General features: G+C 59.2%; 1 protein-coding gene across 1 annotated transcript in view; it reads left to right on the top strand.

Annotated features, from left to right (window-relative positions):
* Window positions 1-14,701, top strand: part of SCARF2 (scavenger receptor class F member 2) — a 38,265-nt gene continuing 23,564 nt past the window's right edge. Inside the window, exons 1-2 of the mRNA XM_064522373.1 lie at window positions 1-393; window positions 12,280-12,338. Coding sequence (XP_064378443.1) covers window positions 185-393; window positions 12,280-12,338 — 268 coding nt within the window. The 5' untranslated portion in view covers window positions 1-184. The remainder of the gene's footprint in view (window positions 394-12,279; window positions 12,339-14,701) is intronic.

The following is a 14,701-nucleotide window of genomic DNA, read 5'->3' as shown; positions in this document are numbered from 1 at the left end:
ATGCGGAATTTCCTGGCTGGCGGCGGCCCCTCCCGCCGCCGCCGAGAGGGGCGCGGGGGAGGCGGCGGCGGCGGCAGCGCGGCGCTCGCACTGTAGCTTCCGCCCGCCGTGCGGCAGCCGGGGCAGGGCAGGGCAGGGCGGGCACCGGGCAGCCGCGGAGCCGGGGCGCCGCGCCCCGCATGGGATGGGCCGGGCCGGGCCGGGCCCGGCGGCGCCGACGGCCATGGCGGCCCGCGGGCTGCGGCAGCCCCGCCGCGCCCGAGCCGGAGCCGGAGCCGGAGCGGGAGCCGGAGCGGGAGCCGCGCTGCTGCTGCTGCTGCTGCTGCTGCTGCTGAGCTGCGGAGCCGCGCAGGAGCTGAGCCCCCGCGGCAGGAACGTCTGCAGAGCCGCCGGGTAGGAGCGGGGGGGCGCCGGGGGGGCGGGCAGGTGAGCCCGGGCCGCGCCGCGGGGCAGCGCGTCCCCCCGCTTCGTGGCTCGGCGCTCGCCGGGGAGGCGGCGGGGCTGCGCGGCGCGGCGGGCCCGGCGCTCCTCTCCCCCGTGCGAGCTGCGGCCCTGGGCTCCCTCTAAGACAAAGTCCGTCTTGTGCGGGGCTGAGGTGGGGGGAGCCGGGGGCGTCGGGCCGGGCGTCGGGAAGGCGCGAGGAGCCCAAGCCGAGCGGGACCGGGAGCGGGGAGCCGGTCCTGCTCCTCTCGGGGGGCCGGTTGTGCTGCGGGAAGGCGATTCTGGGTGCTCTGGGGGGCCGGTCCTGCTCCTCCCGGGGCCCGTGGTGCGGCGGAGAGCCTATCTTGCTCCCCCCGCGGCGGTGATGCTGCAGGAACCGGTCCCGGGCGTCCTGGGAGGGAGCCGGCTGCGCGGCGGGGAGCCGGTCCCGTTCCCCCTTGGCTCCGTCCTGCTGCAAGACATCGGTCCTGGGTGACCTGGGGGAGCCGGTCATGCTGCAGTGCATCTGTCTTGGGGACCTCAGAGGCTGATCCTGTTGCAGGGAGCTGCTACGGGGCTGATCATGCTGCGGGGAGCCGGTCCTGCTTCCCTCAGGACCGGTCCTGCTGCAGGAAAAGCCTGGGAGCCTGGGCTGGCAGGGCTTGGGATGCTCTGGGTATCCTGGTGGAGCTGCCCCAGGCTGCTCAGGATGGCAGAGCCGGCAGCTCTGGGACACTTGGGTTTGGTTTCAGAAAGGGAGTGCTGGCACAGACTGGATCTCCCGGGGGGTCTGGTGCAGCCGGGGGGTCCCATCCTGCCTGCCTAGCTGGGGGAAGGGCTCTGGGAGCTGGCACAGCCTCGTCGCTGCTCCTTCTGCTCTCCTTGTGCCACTGACACTGCTGATAGCTATGCAGAGCATCACCTCGGGCCAAGCCCAGCTTCTCCACAGCGCTCGGGCTTAGTGCTAGCCAGGCTCTCCTGGCCAGGCTGGCTCCTGCAAAGCGGGGGGCATCCAGAGCTACTCTATCCCAGTTGGGAGAGCAAGTTCCCTGGGCCGTTGCTTTTGTGGGGGGCCCAGGCCATAAATGCACCTTTGCGTTTTGCCCATGAGGTCAGGCAAGTCCACAAGGAAAACATGTGCTGCAAGCTAGAGGGGCCCACATAATGGCTCCATTCAGCAGGGCCGCAGGGCGCTGGTGCCCCCTCCTCAAATTACAGGCTGAGTTTCCTAAGGAGGCATTTCATGAGCCAGAGCGGCCCACAGTTCCCAGCCGTGTGCTGGCTGAGCCGCTGTGCTCGCAGCCTTGTGCCGTTTCTGGGTGGGGGAGGATGCACCGGGAGAGGATGCACCGGGGAGGATGCACCAGGTCCCTCAGCAGCTGCCTGGTGACCCACAGGGCTGGTTCCTGGCCCAGCAGCCATCCCCTCCCGGAGTAGAGAAAGGAAGTTCAGGTCTGTGAGCAGCCATCCCACTGTTCCCAATGTCCTGGGACTATTCAAGGCACCGGGCAGACAGGGAGAGGGCACCTGGTTGCTTCTCCCTCTGTGCAGGGACCATCTGTCTGTCCGAGAACCCACCCAGCTCTGTTGGGTGGAGGTGGGGGGAGATGGTGAGCTCCTACTGATGTTGGGAAAGTTGGGCACTAAAAAGCTTTTCTAGGCCTATGGAAGCAAAAGTGAACCATGATTTTTGTCTGTCCCTTTTCCCTGGCTGGTGTGCAGGACACCTCTTCTCTGTTCTGGGGGAATAACACGCTCCTGCCTGGGACTAGGAGCCTGGGAGCCCACATGCTCACCCAGCACTTCAAGGCCTCGAGCTCACTTGCACGCTGTGCCTTGTGCCAGGATTGTGCCCCAGGTGCATGGTGGGTGCGAGAGGTGCTAGCTGGCAAGCAGGCATATGGGGTATGGGACAGGCAGATGAAGAGCAGTTTTGTCCGTCCTCCCATGGCTGTAATAGACCCTGAAGCCAGCTTAGAGGCCAGAAGAGATGGGGAGAGGACAGTACCTAGGAAGCAGAGATGGCTGCATCATTTTTTCACCCCCACCCTTCTGAAAATCCTCCTTCTTCCCTTCGTTTCCCACCCACGTGTTCCTGGCATCTACCCCCTGTGTAGTGCCCACCCCATCTTGTCTGTTCTGCTGCCCTTGGCACTCTGTAGGTCAAGGACACTGTTGTACTGCCAGACTGGATTTCAACAGCGAACAAAAGCCTGGGAGAGGTCCTGGAAGGTCCTGCTCTGGGCATGGGGTCTGGGTGCAGCTGGGTTGGATCTCCATAGGAGAGGAGGTGCAGGCGTCCCCTCACACATGCAAGCCACCAGCCAATCTTTGGTTTTCCAGTTCCCCCTCCCCCAGTTCTGCAGCTTTGCTAAACATTTGAGCTCATTAAAGCTGCTGGTTTTACTCTTTGCCACATGTTTCGCTAGCTGCTTCTATGAGCGCTGGGCTCTGCTGTGTGTGTCTAGGCAGCTCCTCCGGGTACGAGAGATCCCAGAATGATCTTGCTCCTTTTCCTGCAAGACTAAAAATGCAACTGATTTGGAAATCTCCATGCTTTTCCACCGCAGCGAGGGCTGCAGACCCGGCCTAGCCAGCCCACAGCTGGAGGAGCTGTGTCCTGCTCCTGCAGCTCCCCTTGGCCGTGCTGTCCAGGCGGGTGTCTGCAGCTGTCAGCCACCCCGTCCTCGTCGCTGCAGCGTGTCACTGAACGGCTTCCACGCTTCTAGAGATGATATGAGCCCTGAAGCAGGCGAAAGACCCCTGTTTAAGAGGGAGTGGGGAAGGGTTCACTGATGAGGGCCACAGTTTTTAAGTGTTTGAAAGGAGGCTTCTCTTTTGCTTCATCGTCTTGTTGCAAGCTTCTGAGACCTGGATAGTGGGCAGAATTTCAAACAAACTATTTAGCGGAGGAGAAAGGGACGTGTTTTTGAGCCACTTGGTGTTACAGTTTTGTGTACTAAATACAACTGCACTTCTTAAATTCGATGTTCTTTTATAATCAGTTAAAAGTTAACAAGACCCTCTCTGAAGCTGCAATTTGAGAATCAGGCATGTCGGTTGGTGAAAGCAAGCCCTGTGTGCACGGACACTGGGAATTGTTTTGTCCTCGGCCTTTCCTCACTAAAACTGTCCATCAGTAATCTTTTTTTTTTTTCCTTTTCTTTTCTTTCTCTGCCTGAAGGTTTTCTTTCGAATATGCACTTCTACACTGCACTGAGGAAACTGTCTTTGACTAGACCGCTAGGCTAGTGGTTTCTAATGGGATTCAGGTTGGGGAATTACAGCTAACTTGGAATGGGGATAGGTCCCGGTTTCCAGTTCTGTGTGAGAGGAAGCTGTCTGGGGCCCAGTGGTCCTGAGAGGTCTGTGTGTCGATGGTGTGAACCATGCTGCTAATCACCAATGGGGGGGCATGGACGGCAGCAAGTGATGGCTGATACAGAGAAAGAGGAGGCTCAGTGTCAGGATACTGCCCCTCTCCAGTTTGGGTAGCGCTCTGCGGTACATGGTTTGTGGAGAACTGAAAACTGGGATGGATGTGTGACTGGGGAAGGTGGCAGTGTTGCACTGGGCTTAGGGGATGCGCTGTGCATCCATAGGGTTCCTCTGCAGCTCCCTTCTGCAAGGTGGATCAGCAGAGAGCTTTTAGCTTGGATCTTCTGGCAGCAACTCCCATCAGAACCACGGGCTTTCCTCTTCTGCAAGAGGAAGCTCTTTAGGTGTGTGGCCTACTGCTCTTTAATTGTGGAGGACTGTGTTGGTCCAGATGGGGAACAGTCTCTCCTGTGTCAGGAAACGTATCTGTAGCAGTAGCTGAAGTAGAACTGCTTCAAGGAACTGGCACTAAAATAAAGATTATTTTGAATCTGCAAAAAAACCCCTGCCTCTCTGCTAGAATAAACTGTTGAAAAACCTGCAAATTTCTCCAGCTCCTAAGTCCTGCTTGGTTATCATAAGTGGGATACAGCCTTGTGTCAGAAGCAGAGGGAAAAGCTGGCATTCCTGCCTGCAGGTCTCAGTTCCACCTCTGCCCACATCCATGCTCCTTTTCTTCTGGATCCTTAAAATTCCTGAGACCTGGTCACATCCCAGAGGCATTTTTTTCTCTCCTCTTTTTTCTTGCACTTTGAAGAAAAGAAAAATCAAACAAAGCCTGGAGCCCTTGTTTGTACAGGGCATGTCTACGTTAGCATGTTAGTTTGATCTCTGAGAGAGGTTTTTAACAAATCTCCCAGTCGTCCCCCTTGCAGTGCTTCAGCGTGTGTTGCAGAGGAGTCACGGGACACACAAACTCAATCCCCTTTGACGGGAGGGACACCGAGAGGTGCATTTCAGAAACGGACCCAACACTCTCCAACTGCTGTTGGGTTCAGTCCCCGGGTTCAGTCCCTCTCCGCAGCCAGCACCGCTCCTCTGTGGGTCTGACACTGTCCCAAAGCCAGCTCTGCTCTGGGTCTGATCCAGGCGCTGCTCTCGGGCAAGGCACGAAGGCACGTATGTGCCGTTTGGTGGAAAGGCCCTGGCAGGGTGGAAGAGCCTCTGGGAGGACGTGGGGGCTGAGCCCCATTCTTGGCACGGTCCTGTCTGTCCCAGGTTGATTAGAGCGGGGCATTTTCTGGCTGAAGCGATGAGGAGTGCTTGCACTTTGCGAGTCGCTGGGAGCAGAGGCCTTTTCTACCTTGCTGGCAGCTCCAGCAGTTGGGCGTCGCAGATAGATAAGTTGAGCTTTGAAGTACAAGTGAGTTTATTAGCTGTCAGAGCAGCTGATAAATGAGAGAAGGGCTGACCAAAGAGGTGTTGGACACCATCGCCTGGCATAGTTAAAGAGAGATTAGATATCTCTTAAAAGATATGCCCTAATCCTGTTTCCAGGAGAGGCGCTGCGTGTGGGCTGGGGACGAGGCTAGATTGTGGTTAACGTCCTGCTTGGCCTTAGCACCTGCAGGCCTTCAGTCTTTTTTATCTTTGGAGCAGCTTGTCTGCATCATCCTCCACATGCCCGAAGGGCCAGGATCTCTCTGTCTGCGGGTGGGTTCAAAGCACATGTGCTTCAGGCAGCCGGTGGGCCTGCAAGGCTCAGAAAGGAGCTTTCGTTCCCTCTCCCTCTTCCCCGTCCTCCAGAAATTTGTGGTGCAGTCTGAATTTCACCCCTTTTTCAGAGAACAAGGAGGTTGGTCGCACTGGGGATTGGGCGGATAAGGGCTCTGAGATGATGCCCTTGGCACCTCCTAGGCACTTGGTTCTCAGATGCGTGCTTGGGTTTATTCTTGGGGCACAGTTAGTTTTCCTTCCTGGTGCTATGTTTTCATGCCATGATGGAGGGCTGTAGCGTGATGGACCTTGCAGCTGGCAGGTGCTTGGGACTTCTGGACCAGAGATGCCCAGGACTTTCGGTGCATCTGAGAGGGTCCTTTTCCCTGCGGGGCTGTGCTGCTTTGGTGTGCCTGGATGACTGCAGGTATCTTGGAGATGCAAGGGGAGGGAGAAAAAGAGGAGATTTGTGGTTTGCACTGGAAAGGGACAGGCTAAGAGACCAGATGAGATTTTTCTAGTGAAGTGTTTCCCATTGCAAACGTGGGACTGTCTCCTTTGGGGCATTTAAAAACATCAGACACTGAATTTGTAGCGACAGGAAAAAAAAGTAGAGGAATGGAAGTAATCCCATGTGAAATAACGGGTGCTTTTGACCAGCCATGGGAGTGTCAGAGAGCCAGAGTCCCCACCTCGCCGAGGCTGCAGAAGATGAACTTTCCCCGTCAGTGTCTGAGCATCCCAGCAGAGGTAATCCAGGGCTTTCCTCTGCCCCGGGCACCGCTCAGCAGACGTGCGTGGCGGGGCCCACGTGGCTGGGGGAAAGCGGCACGGGTGGCCAAGCCTGGGCCAGGCATGCACGCGGGGCAGGGGCTGCCACGGCACGCGGCCGTCCCCAGGCGGAACGTGCTGGGGCAAAAGGCTTTTGTCAGAAAATTCCCAACCAGCTCCCCTCCCGTCTGTCACAGCCCATTAAACTTCATCCCGTTCTCCTGGACGGAGCCCAATAACTTGTGTTGGACTAACGTGTCTTGCAGAGAGGAATCTCGTCTGGGTTTGAAGAGCCTCCGGCCCGCCCCATCCCCAGGGCGTTGGTTTTAATGGTTAATCCCCCTCACTGCTAACAAAGTGCATCTCCTCGCGCGCTTGACCCTTCTGGCTTGGCTCCTGGCCACTGGGTCCTGCAGCACCTTTTCTGCTGGATCAGAGACCCTGCTCGAACCCTGGGTTCCCTCCGTGGAGGTACTCGCACGCTGCAATCATGTCGTCTCATAATCTGCTTTTTGATTGACTAAATAGATTGAGCTATTTTGGTCTCTGACTGTAAGGCATTTTTTCCAGGCCTTGAATCATTTTTGTGGTTCTTTTCTGCCTCCCTTCCAATTTTTCAACATCCTTTATGAAATGTAGATGCAGCGTTTCAGTATCAGTCTTGCTGGTGCTGCCTGAGTAAGTGCTGTTGCCTCAGTGCTCCCCCGTTTACATGGGTTTGAAAATTGATTTTGGTCTCTGCATTGCCTGCATTTTGCCTGAGGCTGCTGTCAGCGCCCCCCCTGCCCCCCCCCCCCAAGCCCAGGACAAGTCATTCTGGCAGTCAGACATGATCCTGTGACTGTGCTTGGTTTAGACCGAATATTTTCTTGCTGTCTCCTCCTCCTTTTTTGCGTTTGTTACGTTTAAAGAAAAAAAATGCATTCCAAGCTCTGTCTTTCAGCGCTGAACCAGCCTGTGCTAAAGTTTTCCTCGACTGCAGCGTCCTTTTGGCCAGTTAATAAACCTCCGAAGTAGCTCCCATCTGCAGCGGTGACCACACAGTTCGTGTTGAACGTGTTGTTTCCCCAGGGCTGGCCCTGCCCCTCTGCTGGGGAGATGGGGGCCCTGGTGGGATGTGCCACCAGGCTTTGGCAGGGCAAGTTGCGTTGAAATGGGTTGCCCGTTGCATGCGTCTCTGCTTGCTCCCTGGGTTGGTGGGCCTTGGGCTGCTGCTGTGCCTTTCCGCTTTGCCAGGGCACCCTGGGCAGGACCAGCGTTGAACCAAGGCAGCGTCACGTGCTGTCTCCCTGGGAGCGGGCGCACATTCTCCATGCATCCTTCCCAGCACCTGGCTTGCATCAGGACATAGCAGGCACTACCTGGCCAGGCACAGCTACCTCTGCGGCACAAAGGGTTGGAAATAGCAACTGGAGTGGCAAAAACCTCCATCAAGGACAGTGATGGACAGCTAAGAAGGTGGGGGCTTGGGGGTCTGGGAGGCACCCCCAGCCTTGGGCTGTCATGGAGCCATGGTGGGAGTGATGAACCAGGCCTGGCTTGGAAATGCTGGTGGAGCAGCAGGTGCTGGAGGCCATCGTTGGTCACTGGGTGCTGGAGGCTGGCGCGGGTGGTGGGGCCGCGTGGAGAGGAGTGCAGGGCAGCTGAGTTTTGGAGAGCAGCATCCCCACGGCAGGGAGCTGGGTGTGAGAGCTGGGGAGGAAAAGGGAGACGGGTCGGAGCCCGCTGTTGGAGAAAGGACGCTGGAAGGCGGGTGGCGGACAGACAACATTGGAGGAAGGGCAGGTGCTGCCTGGGCTTAGGAGCAGAGAGGAGCTCTGGTCAGCAGAAGGGCCCGGAGATGGTATGGGAGGGAGGCTCAGCAGGACGCTGACCCACGCTCTGTGTGTTTGGGGAGAGCAGAGCTGAGGTTACGGGCTGGAGAAAAAAGGAAGCTGGCAGCTGAGATGAGGGAGTTTGGCCATGCAGAGCTTGGGAGAGGGCAGGCCAAGAGCAAGTTTGGATGGAGGGCCAGAGGCCTGGAGTGCAGCGCAAGCTGCATTTGTGGATGCAAGCCCAGAAGGGAAGGGCAGGGGCTGAGGGTGGAAGGGAGGAGGGTGCTGGGGGCCAAACTCTGGCCTCCCACGAGCAGGGGTGAAGGAGATCTGGGGAGGGTGCAGGGGGAAAGAGAAGCAGAGCCGACAGGCTGGGAGACAAGGGAGGATGAGGATGGAGAGCTGATCCTGGTGTTGCTCACAGTGGAAACCAGTGTGAATCAGCACTGCTGTGCTGCAAGGAGAGGTTGTGCTGCTCCCTCTGCATGCAGCCAGCGTCCCAGCTCCTTACGCAGAAGACCAGCTGGTGCAGGACTGTCCCTGCAACACTGCCACGAGGGCCCACGAGGCCACTTATTGAGAGGGGGGAGTCATTAAATGAGTGTGTCGCAGGAGTCCCTGCTGAGTCCCCACGTGCCTCATCTGGGGACATGAGCAGGGACCCAGGTGTCCCAGTGCTGGCCTGAGGGCTCTGTGCCTCCAAGGGAGCCCTGGGCGCCTCGTCCCTGTGTTGGCTGGGCACAGGTCTCAGGAGCATCTGGCTGATGGCAGGTTATCCAGTCTGTGCACAGGGCTCCCAGGACCTGGGGGCACGTGTGTGTGGTGTGACGTGTGGGCCCTGTCCCAGGACCCCGAAGGGCTCGGGCACCCCATCCCTGCCACCTCCAGTCAGCAGGGCGTGGGGAGGGTATTGCCAAGCCTCTTCATGGGTCTGGGCAAGCGGCATTAGAAGAGATCCATGAAGAAATCCTTCCTGGTGTTTCCCAGCGATGTGGTGATGCTTGGGAGAGCAGGCAGGCCAGGTGAACACTTTCCTCCCCAGATCTGTCAGGGCAATCCTGAGCGTGGGTCCCCGTGTGCTTCCCCCAGCCTCCTCTCTGACTCCAGCCCCGTGGGCTCTTCTTGTTGGGGCCATCGCTGCCGAGGCACGGCACAGGCAGGGAGGGATGCTCTCGTGCTGGCAGGCGCTTTGCCTCGCACCTAGGGAGGGAGCAGAGGCACTACAAGGTTGCCACCAGCCCGGGGTGGCTGCAAGTGCATCGCTCAGCCGACACTGAGGCTGCAAGCATGGCAGCTCTCTTCTCCGGGCAGACACTGCTGTCTGCCCATTGCCATCGTGGTGTGCCGGGCACCCTGCTGTGATCCAGAGTGTGGGAGAGGCCCTGTCACTTCCTCTTCTCTGGGGAGTCACTAATCTCTGCCCCAGTTGTGTTTGGACCCGAGAGGTCCTGCTTCCCCTTGCTGAGTGTCATGCACAGGGCTGGAGCCGGGGACAGCTGGGAAATGTTAGCAAAAGCCAAAGTATCCAGAGAAAAATCCCTTCCCTGTTCTGAAGTGCCTCTTGTCCAAGGGACTCCGGGTGCAGGACGGGAAAAGCCCAGCGTTGCTCCGGCCCAACTCCTGGCGTTCGCCCCTGGAAGTGTTTTGGAGAGTGCAAGAAACCCTGTGAAAAGCTTCCTGCGTGTGCCAGCTGGGCGGCTGCATCCAACTGGGTGGTGAAACAAACTGAGGAAGAGGAACTTAGAAAATGTCGCTTTGGTCACTTAGAAAACATGCTGTGGGCCAGTCTGCATTTGGTGGGCTCTCCATGGGGTCCAAGCAAGGATAGTTGTGGATCTATAAGCTTGCAAGTGCTGCAAATGTTCCCAGCCTTATGTTGCTATAATATTTCACTGCTGTTGTAAAACATTAGTAAACAGGAAAAGCCAGCAGGCCGGAAAAGAATGCAGTAGAAACATGCATGCAGACTGGCCGGAGTGGACAGAGGGTGTCCCCTTGCCTGCATTGCTGCGTGGTGTACCTGCACCCCATCCGGGCTCATGGGAGTGATTGCAAACAAGGCGCAGGTCGGAAAGGCCAGGATGCTCCCTGCGAGCTGGAGGAGCTGGTTGTGTGGGGCAGCTGTACGAGGGGGCTGGCAGCCCGCTTCCACCTAGGTGGCAAGAGAAGCCCAAGCTCCAAGATGGTTTTGCAGTGGTCCAGCCTGGGCTGGGAAGCAGAGCTGCCATCCCCCAGGGTTGTCGAGACATGGAGGCTGCCAAGCAACGAACCCATGTTTAGCTCTTCATTAAAGTTCCTTGCTTTGTCTGTGCTCTTCTTTTGTAACTTCATTTCTAAATATTATTTTCTGACGCCTCGATCAAGGAATACGTTCAGTTTATTCTATCCTTAAACATTGGCTGGCAGTAACATGATCTGAGCCATTTCCTGAGAGCAGGGCACTGGTTTTGTGCGAGAGGCAGATCGTAATGTGCTGTGAGCCGATGAACGGCACTCATTTCACTTCGTGCTAGCTGTGAGGTTGCCCGCAACCATGGTTCGCCTGGCGTGGGTCAGTGTGGAGGTCCTCAGGGCCCAGATCCCCTTGCCTGCGTGAGTTGCCTCCTTGCACGGGCCCTGGCAGGTGGGATCTGAGACCTTCCAGCACCGGTGGTTTCCATCCGCACTGAGCCTGGCGGCTGTTTTCGGATTACGTTTATTCTTTTGCATCCTGCGGCAGTGAGTTCCATAGCAACATGGGGCCATGCAAGAAGGGGTCCCGTTTAACCGTGCCATCCCAGTGGTCTCAGGGAAAGCCCGTGCCACATGGTGACCAACGGTCCTTGCACCAGCTGGAGGGGTACAGGTCGTCCCTGAGCTTTGTGGGCCATTCCCCGTCTGATCTGTGGGTGGCACGTGGCCCCCATGGGCTCGCAGCCACCTGGGGCAGCTGGCACGTAGGGCAGCGGGGTCCTTGTGCCAGCCTGCGAGAGCCGCTGTGGGCTGCAGAGCCGGGGAGGAAGGATATCCTCCTGGAAGGGGAGTCTGCTGCTATTTTTACCCCAAAGTGCCCAGAACATGCTGAGCAGGAACAAATTCTCCCAGACTGATGGATGCAGAGCAAGGAGACTTCCCACTCTCAGCCTTGCTGCCAAATTTGGGTGGGGAGAAAGGAGCAGGATAGAAATGGGAGGATCTATGGGTGTGGGACCGGGCAAAACGCCCCGCTCGTGTATCTGCCGCGGCATAGCCGCTTGCGGCTCCCACTCCCCGCGCTGCTTCTGTAACGGCAAGTGGAAGCTGTGAGCGATGCTGGGGCCGTGATCTGCAGCAGGAGACTCGTCTGGTCTCCGCTTTGTGCCAAAGGCCTGGGTCAGTGTAGCACGGTCCAAGGGGAAGCGAGCCAGGCGTCTCGCTGCGCCGAGCCCGAGCCCTCGCTCCGCCGCGGGCCAGCAGGGCTCTCGCACGGCCCCAGCGCCAGCGCGGCCGGGGCGGCCCGGGGCCCCCCCGCTACCCGCGCCCCGATCCCAGCTCGCTTGGGGACAGGACGCTTTGCTGGACCCGCAGGGGCAAAGCCGTTGTTTCTGCCCTGGGACATTTACAGACTTCCCACGTCTTCAGGTGTTGTTTGAGGTCTGTTTTTTTTTGTGGGGGGGTAGACAATAATATTTGAAAATGAATTTTTCATTTGTTTTGTTGCTCCTACTTTGTTTAGGAAGAGACACCAGTATTGAACTGTCCAGACAATTAATAACATAGGAAAACGGACAATCCGTGATGTTTTTGAGGTGCACATAGGATATTTCTCATCAAACCTCTCCTGGATTTTTCAGAAGAAACGTGCAGACAGTAGTGAGGAAATTGCATGTGTTTTCAGATAGCAAATTGGTGCTAATTAGTGATTTGGGGAGGAACTTTTCTGATTCTCGCTTCCTACCTCCTTCCCGGGACTCCCAGTGCCACCTCAGCTTGCTGGTGTGGCCTCTTGAGCTGGTGCCTACGTGGGTGCACTCATGTGGGCCCCTCCATGCACCCCCGTGGGCCCCCCAGCAGCTGACCTCTGGCTCAGGTTCCCCATGCAAAGGGGAGGAAGAGTCTAGTGTGGAGGAAGAATTGGCAGCCCCTCACGCCGGGCTTGATGAGCTGGGAGGTTTGTGCCTCACCATCCTGTGGTGAGAGCCACGTGTGGGCTCTTGGCAGGTTTTCAGGAGGGACCGAGGGTTTCTGAGGATTGTCACCATTTGCGTTTTCTTTCCTGCAGCTTCTCAGTGCTTGTGTGCTGCCCGGGATGGAGGCAACAAGGAAACGAGTGTTTAATAGGTAAGCGTTGGCGTTTTGCTTTGATAGATGTTGCTCTTCTGTCCTCCCTTTGCTGAGCCCTCTTTGCCTTGCCAAAGGCTGCTCTTCCCGCTGTCGGAGGCCTCCCTGACTTGCTCAGCAGCGAAAAGCCTCTACCGAGGGATCTCTGTGCACAGCCGGGCTCAGACGCTCCCCTGGGAGTCTGGAGACTTTCCTGCCTTTCTTCCAGCGCTCAGAGCAAGCTCAGCGTGTGGACAGCAGATGCAGAGGGTGCTTCCCACGGCTCCTCCGGCAGCGAGTGCTGGGGTCCCCCATGTCCTGGGGCCCCCGCCGCAGAGCCAGGCCCCTGCCCTGCCTCCCTCGGCAGTGCCGGCTGCCCCGACGGCCCCCTGCTCCCTGCTCTTTGGGATGTGCAGGAGTCTGAGCCTCGCTCCCAGGCCGGGTGGTTTTCCTCTGTGCCGGATCAGCCCCACCAACTGCTCTGGGTTTAAAGAGCAAAGGGGACTGTTGAGGTCTTGGGGACCCTGCTGTCAGACCCGAGGGACGGCAAGGTGTCCTCCGGGGCCAGGCAAAGCCGGGCGCATGGGTGGGGGGTAAAGGCGCGGGAGAGGGCGGCCGCAGGGACGGGACCCGTAGGGCTCCCGCGGATGTTGCTCCAGCGCTCGGAGTCGAGCCCGAGCCTGCCAGCAGCCAGCAGAGGGAAAAAACACCAGGAACAGGCATGTGTTGGCTGTGGCCCATTGAGGCGAGTCCGGACAGCCGGGCCGGCCTGGAGGGAGCCAGGCTGTGAGCTGAGGGCCGCCGAGAAGCAGCAGCAGCAGACCGGGGGCTCGTGCTGGCCGTCACGGCGCTCCGGCCAGGGCAGCAGGCTGGTGCTCGCGGAGGGCTGCCGCTGGGCACGGCGGAGCCAGCACCAGCATCCGGCGAGCACCGGGACTTCTTGCATCCTGCAGCGCCCTGGCGTGCGGGAGGCTATTTTTAGGTTGCTGTGAAATCCCCCGCGGTTTTGGGCAGCTGCGCCGTGTCTCGCGTCCCGCTGCGGTCCTGGGGGCCGCGCTCAGGGCTGCCCCGGGCGGGAGGAGAGGCTCGCTGCGCTCGTGCTGGCGCAGAGCCTCGCTGCGGTTGCCCCGCTGGAGCCGGAGGAATGCCGCGGCGGCTCCAGCACCTTGCAGCCAGAGGCGAGGGCCACGTAACAAACTAACTCACCGCGCATGAGCCCCCGTAACTGCTCCCTGCATGCGTTCGTGCCCTGAAAATAGCACGCGGCCCCTTCATCTCTCCATCAGGGAGCAGGAAGGACAGGTCTCCCAGGAGTCAGGGGGGAACGGTCCGATCCGGAAGGAAATGCAAGCTGTCTCTGCTCTCCCCTTGCCCCACAACCCTGCTCTAACCCATAGACTCACTGCTCCTAACCTGTTTAATCTGTCTATTTTAGGGTTTTCTATAGTACCCATCACCGTAGGTCTAAGAACTCCCAGGTAAGGTGGATTGTACGAGTCGGCTGCCCTTCCTCTCGCTGTGGTCAGGAGGCTCTGCCAGGGGAGCAGCGGGCACCAGCGTGGCCTCACCGCGGTGGTTTCCGGGGACCGGTGCCACCGCCCACGCAGGGAGGCCATGCAGCATGCCCCATGCCGCCCGGCCGCGCCGGGAGCTCGCCCTGCCACAGGCTCCCCTGGCAGGACGCGGGCGGTGGGCTTCGGCGGGCTGCCGGCCCGGCCCGGGGACCCAGGTGCAGCAGGAGATGTGGTCTCTAGGGGGGCAGTGAGGCCGCTGCGGTCTGCAGTGAGCGTGGGGAGGGGGACTGGGTTCCTGGCCAGCTGCAAGCTCCCCCCAGTGCCTCCGTCCTGCCCTGGGGCTGGAGCCAGCCCCTGCCCACAGCTGCCTCTGCTGGGGATGGGGGGCTGCTTGGGGAGCCGGGGAGAAGCTGTTCCGTTCCTGGAGCAAGAGCTGCTGCCATGGGCTGGTGGCAGGGACAGAGCTGAGCAGGATGGCAGGAGGCTGGTGGCAGGGACGGAGCTGAGCTGGGTGGCAGGAGGCTGGTGGCAGGGACGAAGCTGAGCAGGGCAGCTGGTGGCATCTTTCTGGTGAAGCCCCCATCCAGTCTGCTAGGCTGGGCTGGGCAAGCACCTCTCTGCTTGCAGGGGACAGGCACTGTACCATGCTCTGCCGCATCCCAAGCATGTCCCACACCCCGAGCATACCCAGGGCCGCCTGCGGCCATCTCAGGCACCTGGAGACCAGTAGAGCTGGTGTCCGCGCTCTGCAACGCTGGTGGGCTGGGAGGGCAAGGCCAGTGTGGGGCTCGTCTCCTTGGGCACCAGGAGATGTGTCCAGTGGTACCTGGTGCCCGAGGTTGGCAGGGGCCGGGCCACGCACGCCAGCCT

Source organism: Dromaius novaehollandiae, chromosome 17 (genome assembly GCF_036370855.1).
Source record: "Dromaius novaehollandiae isolate bDroNov1 chromosome 17, bDroNov1.hap1, whole genome shotgun sequence".
NCBI classification, from domain to species: Eukaryota; Metazoa; Chordata; class Aves; order Casuariiformes; family Dromaiidae; genus Dromaius; species Dromaius novaehollandiae.
This window is presented reverse-complemented; position numbering and strand designations above follow the sequence as displayed.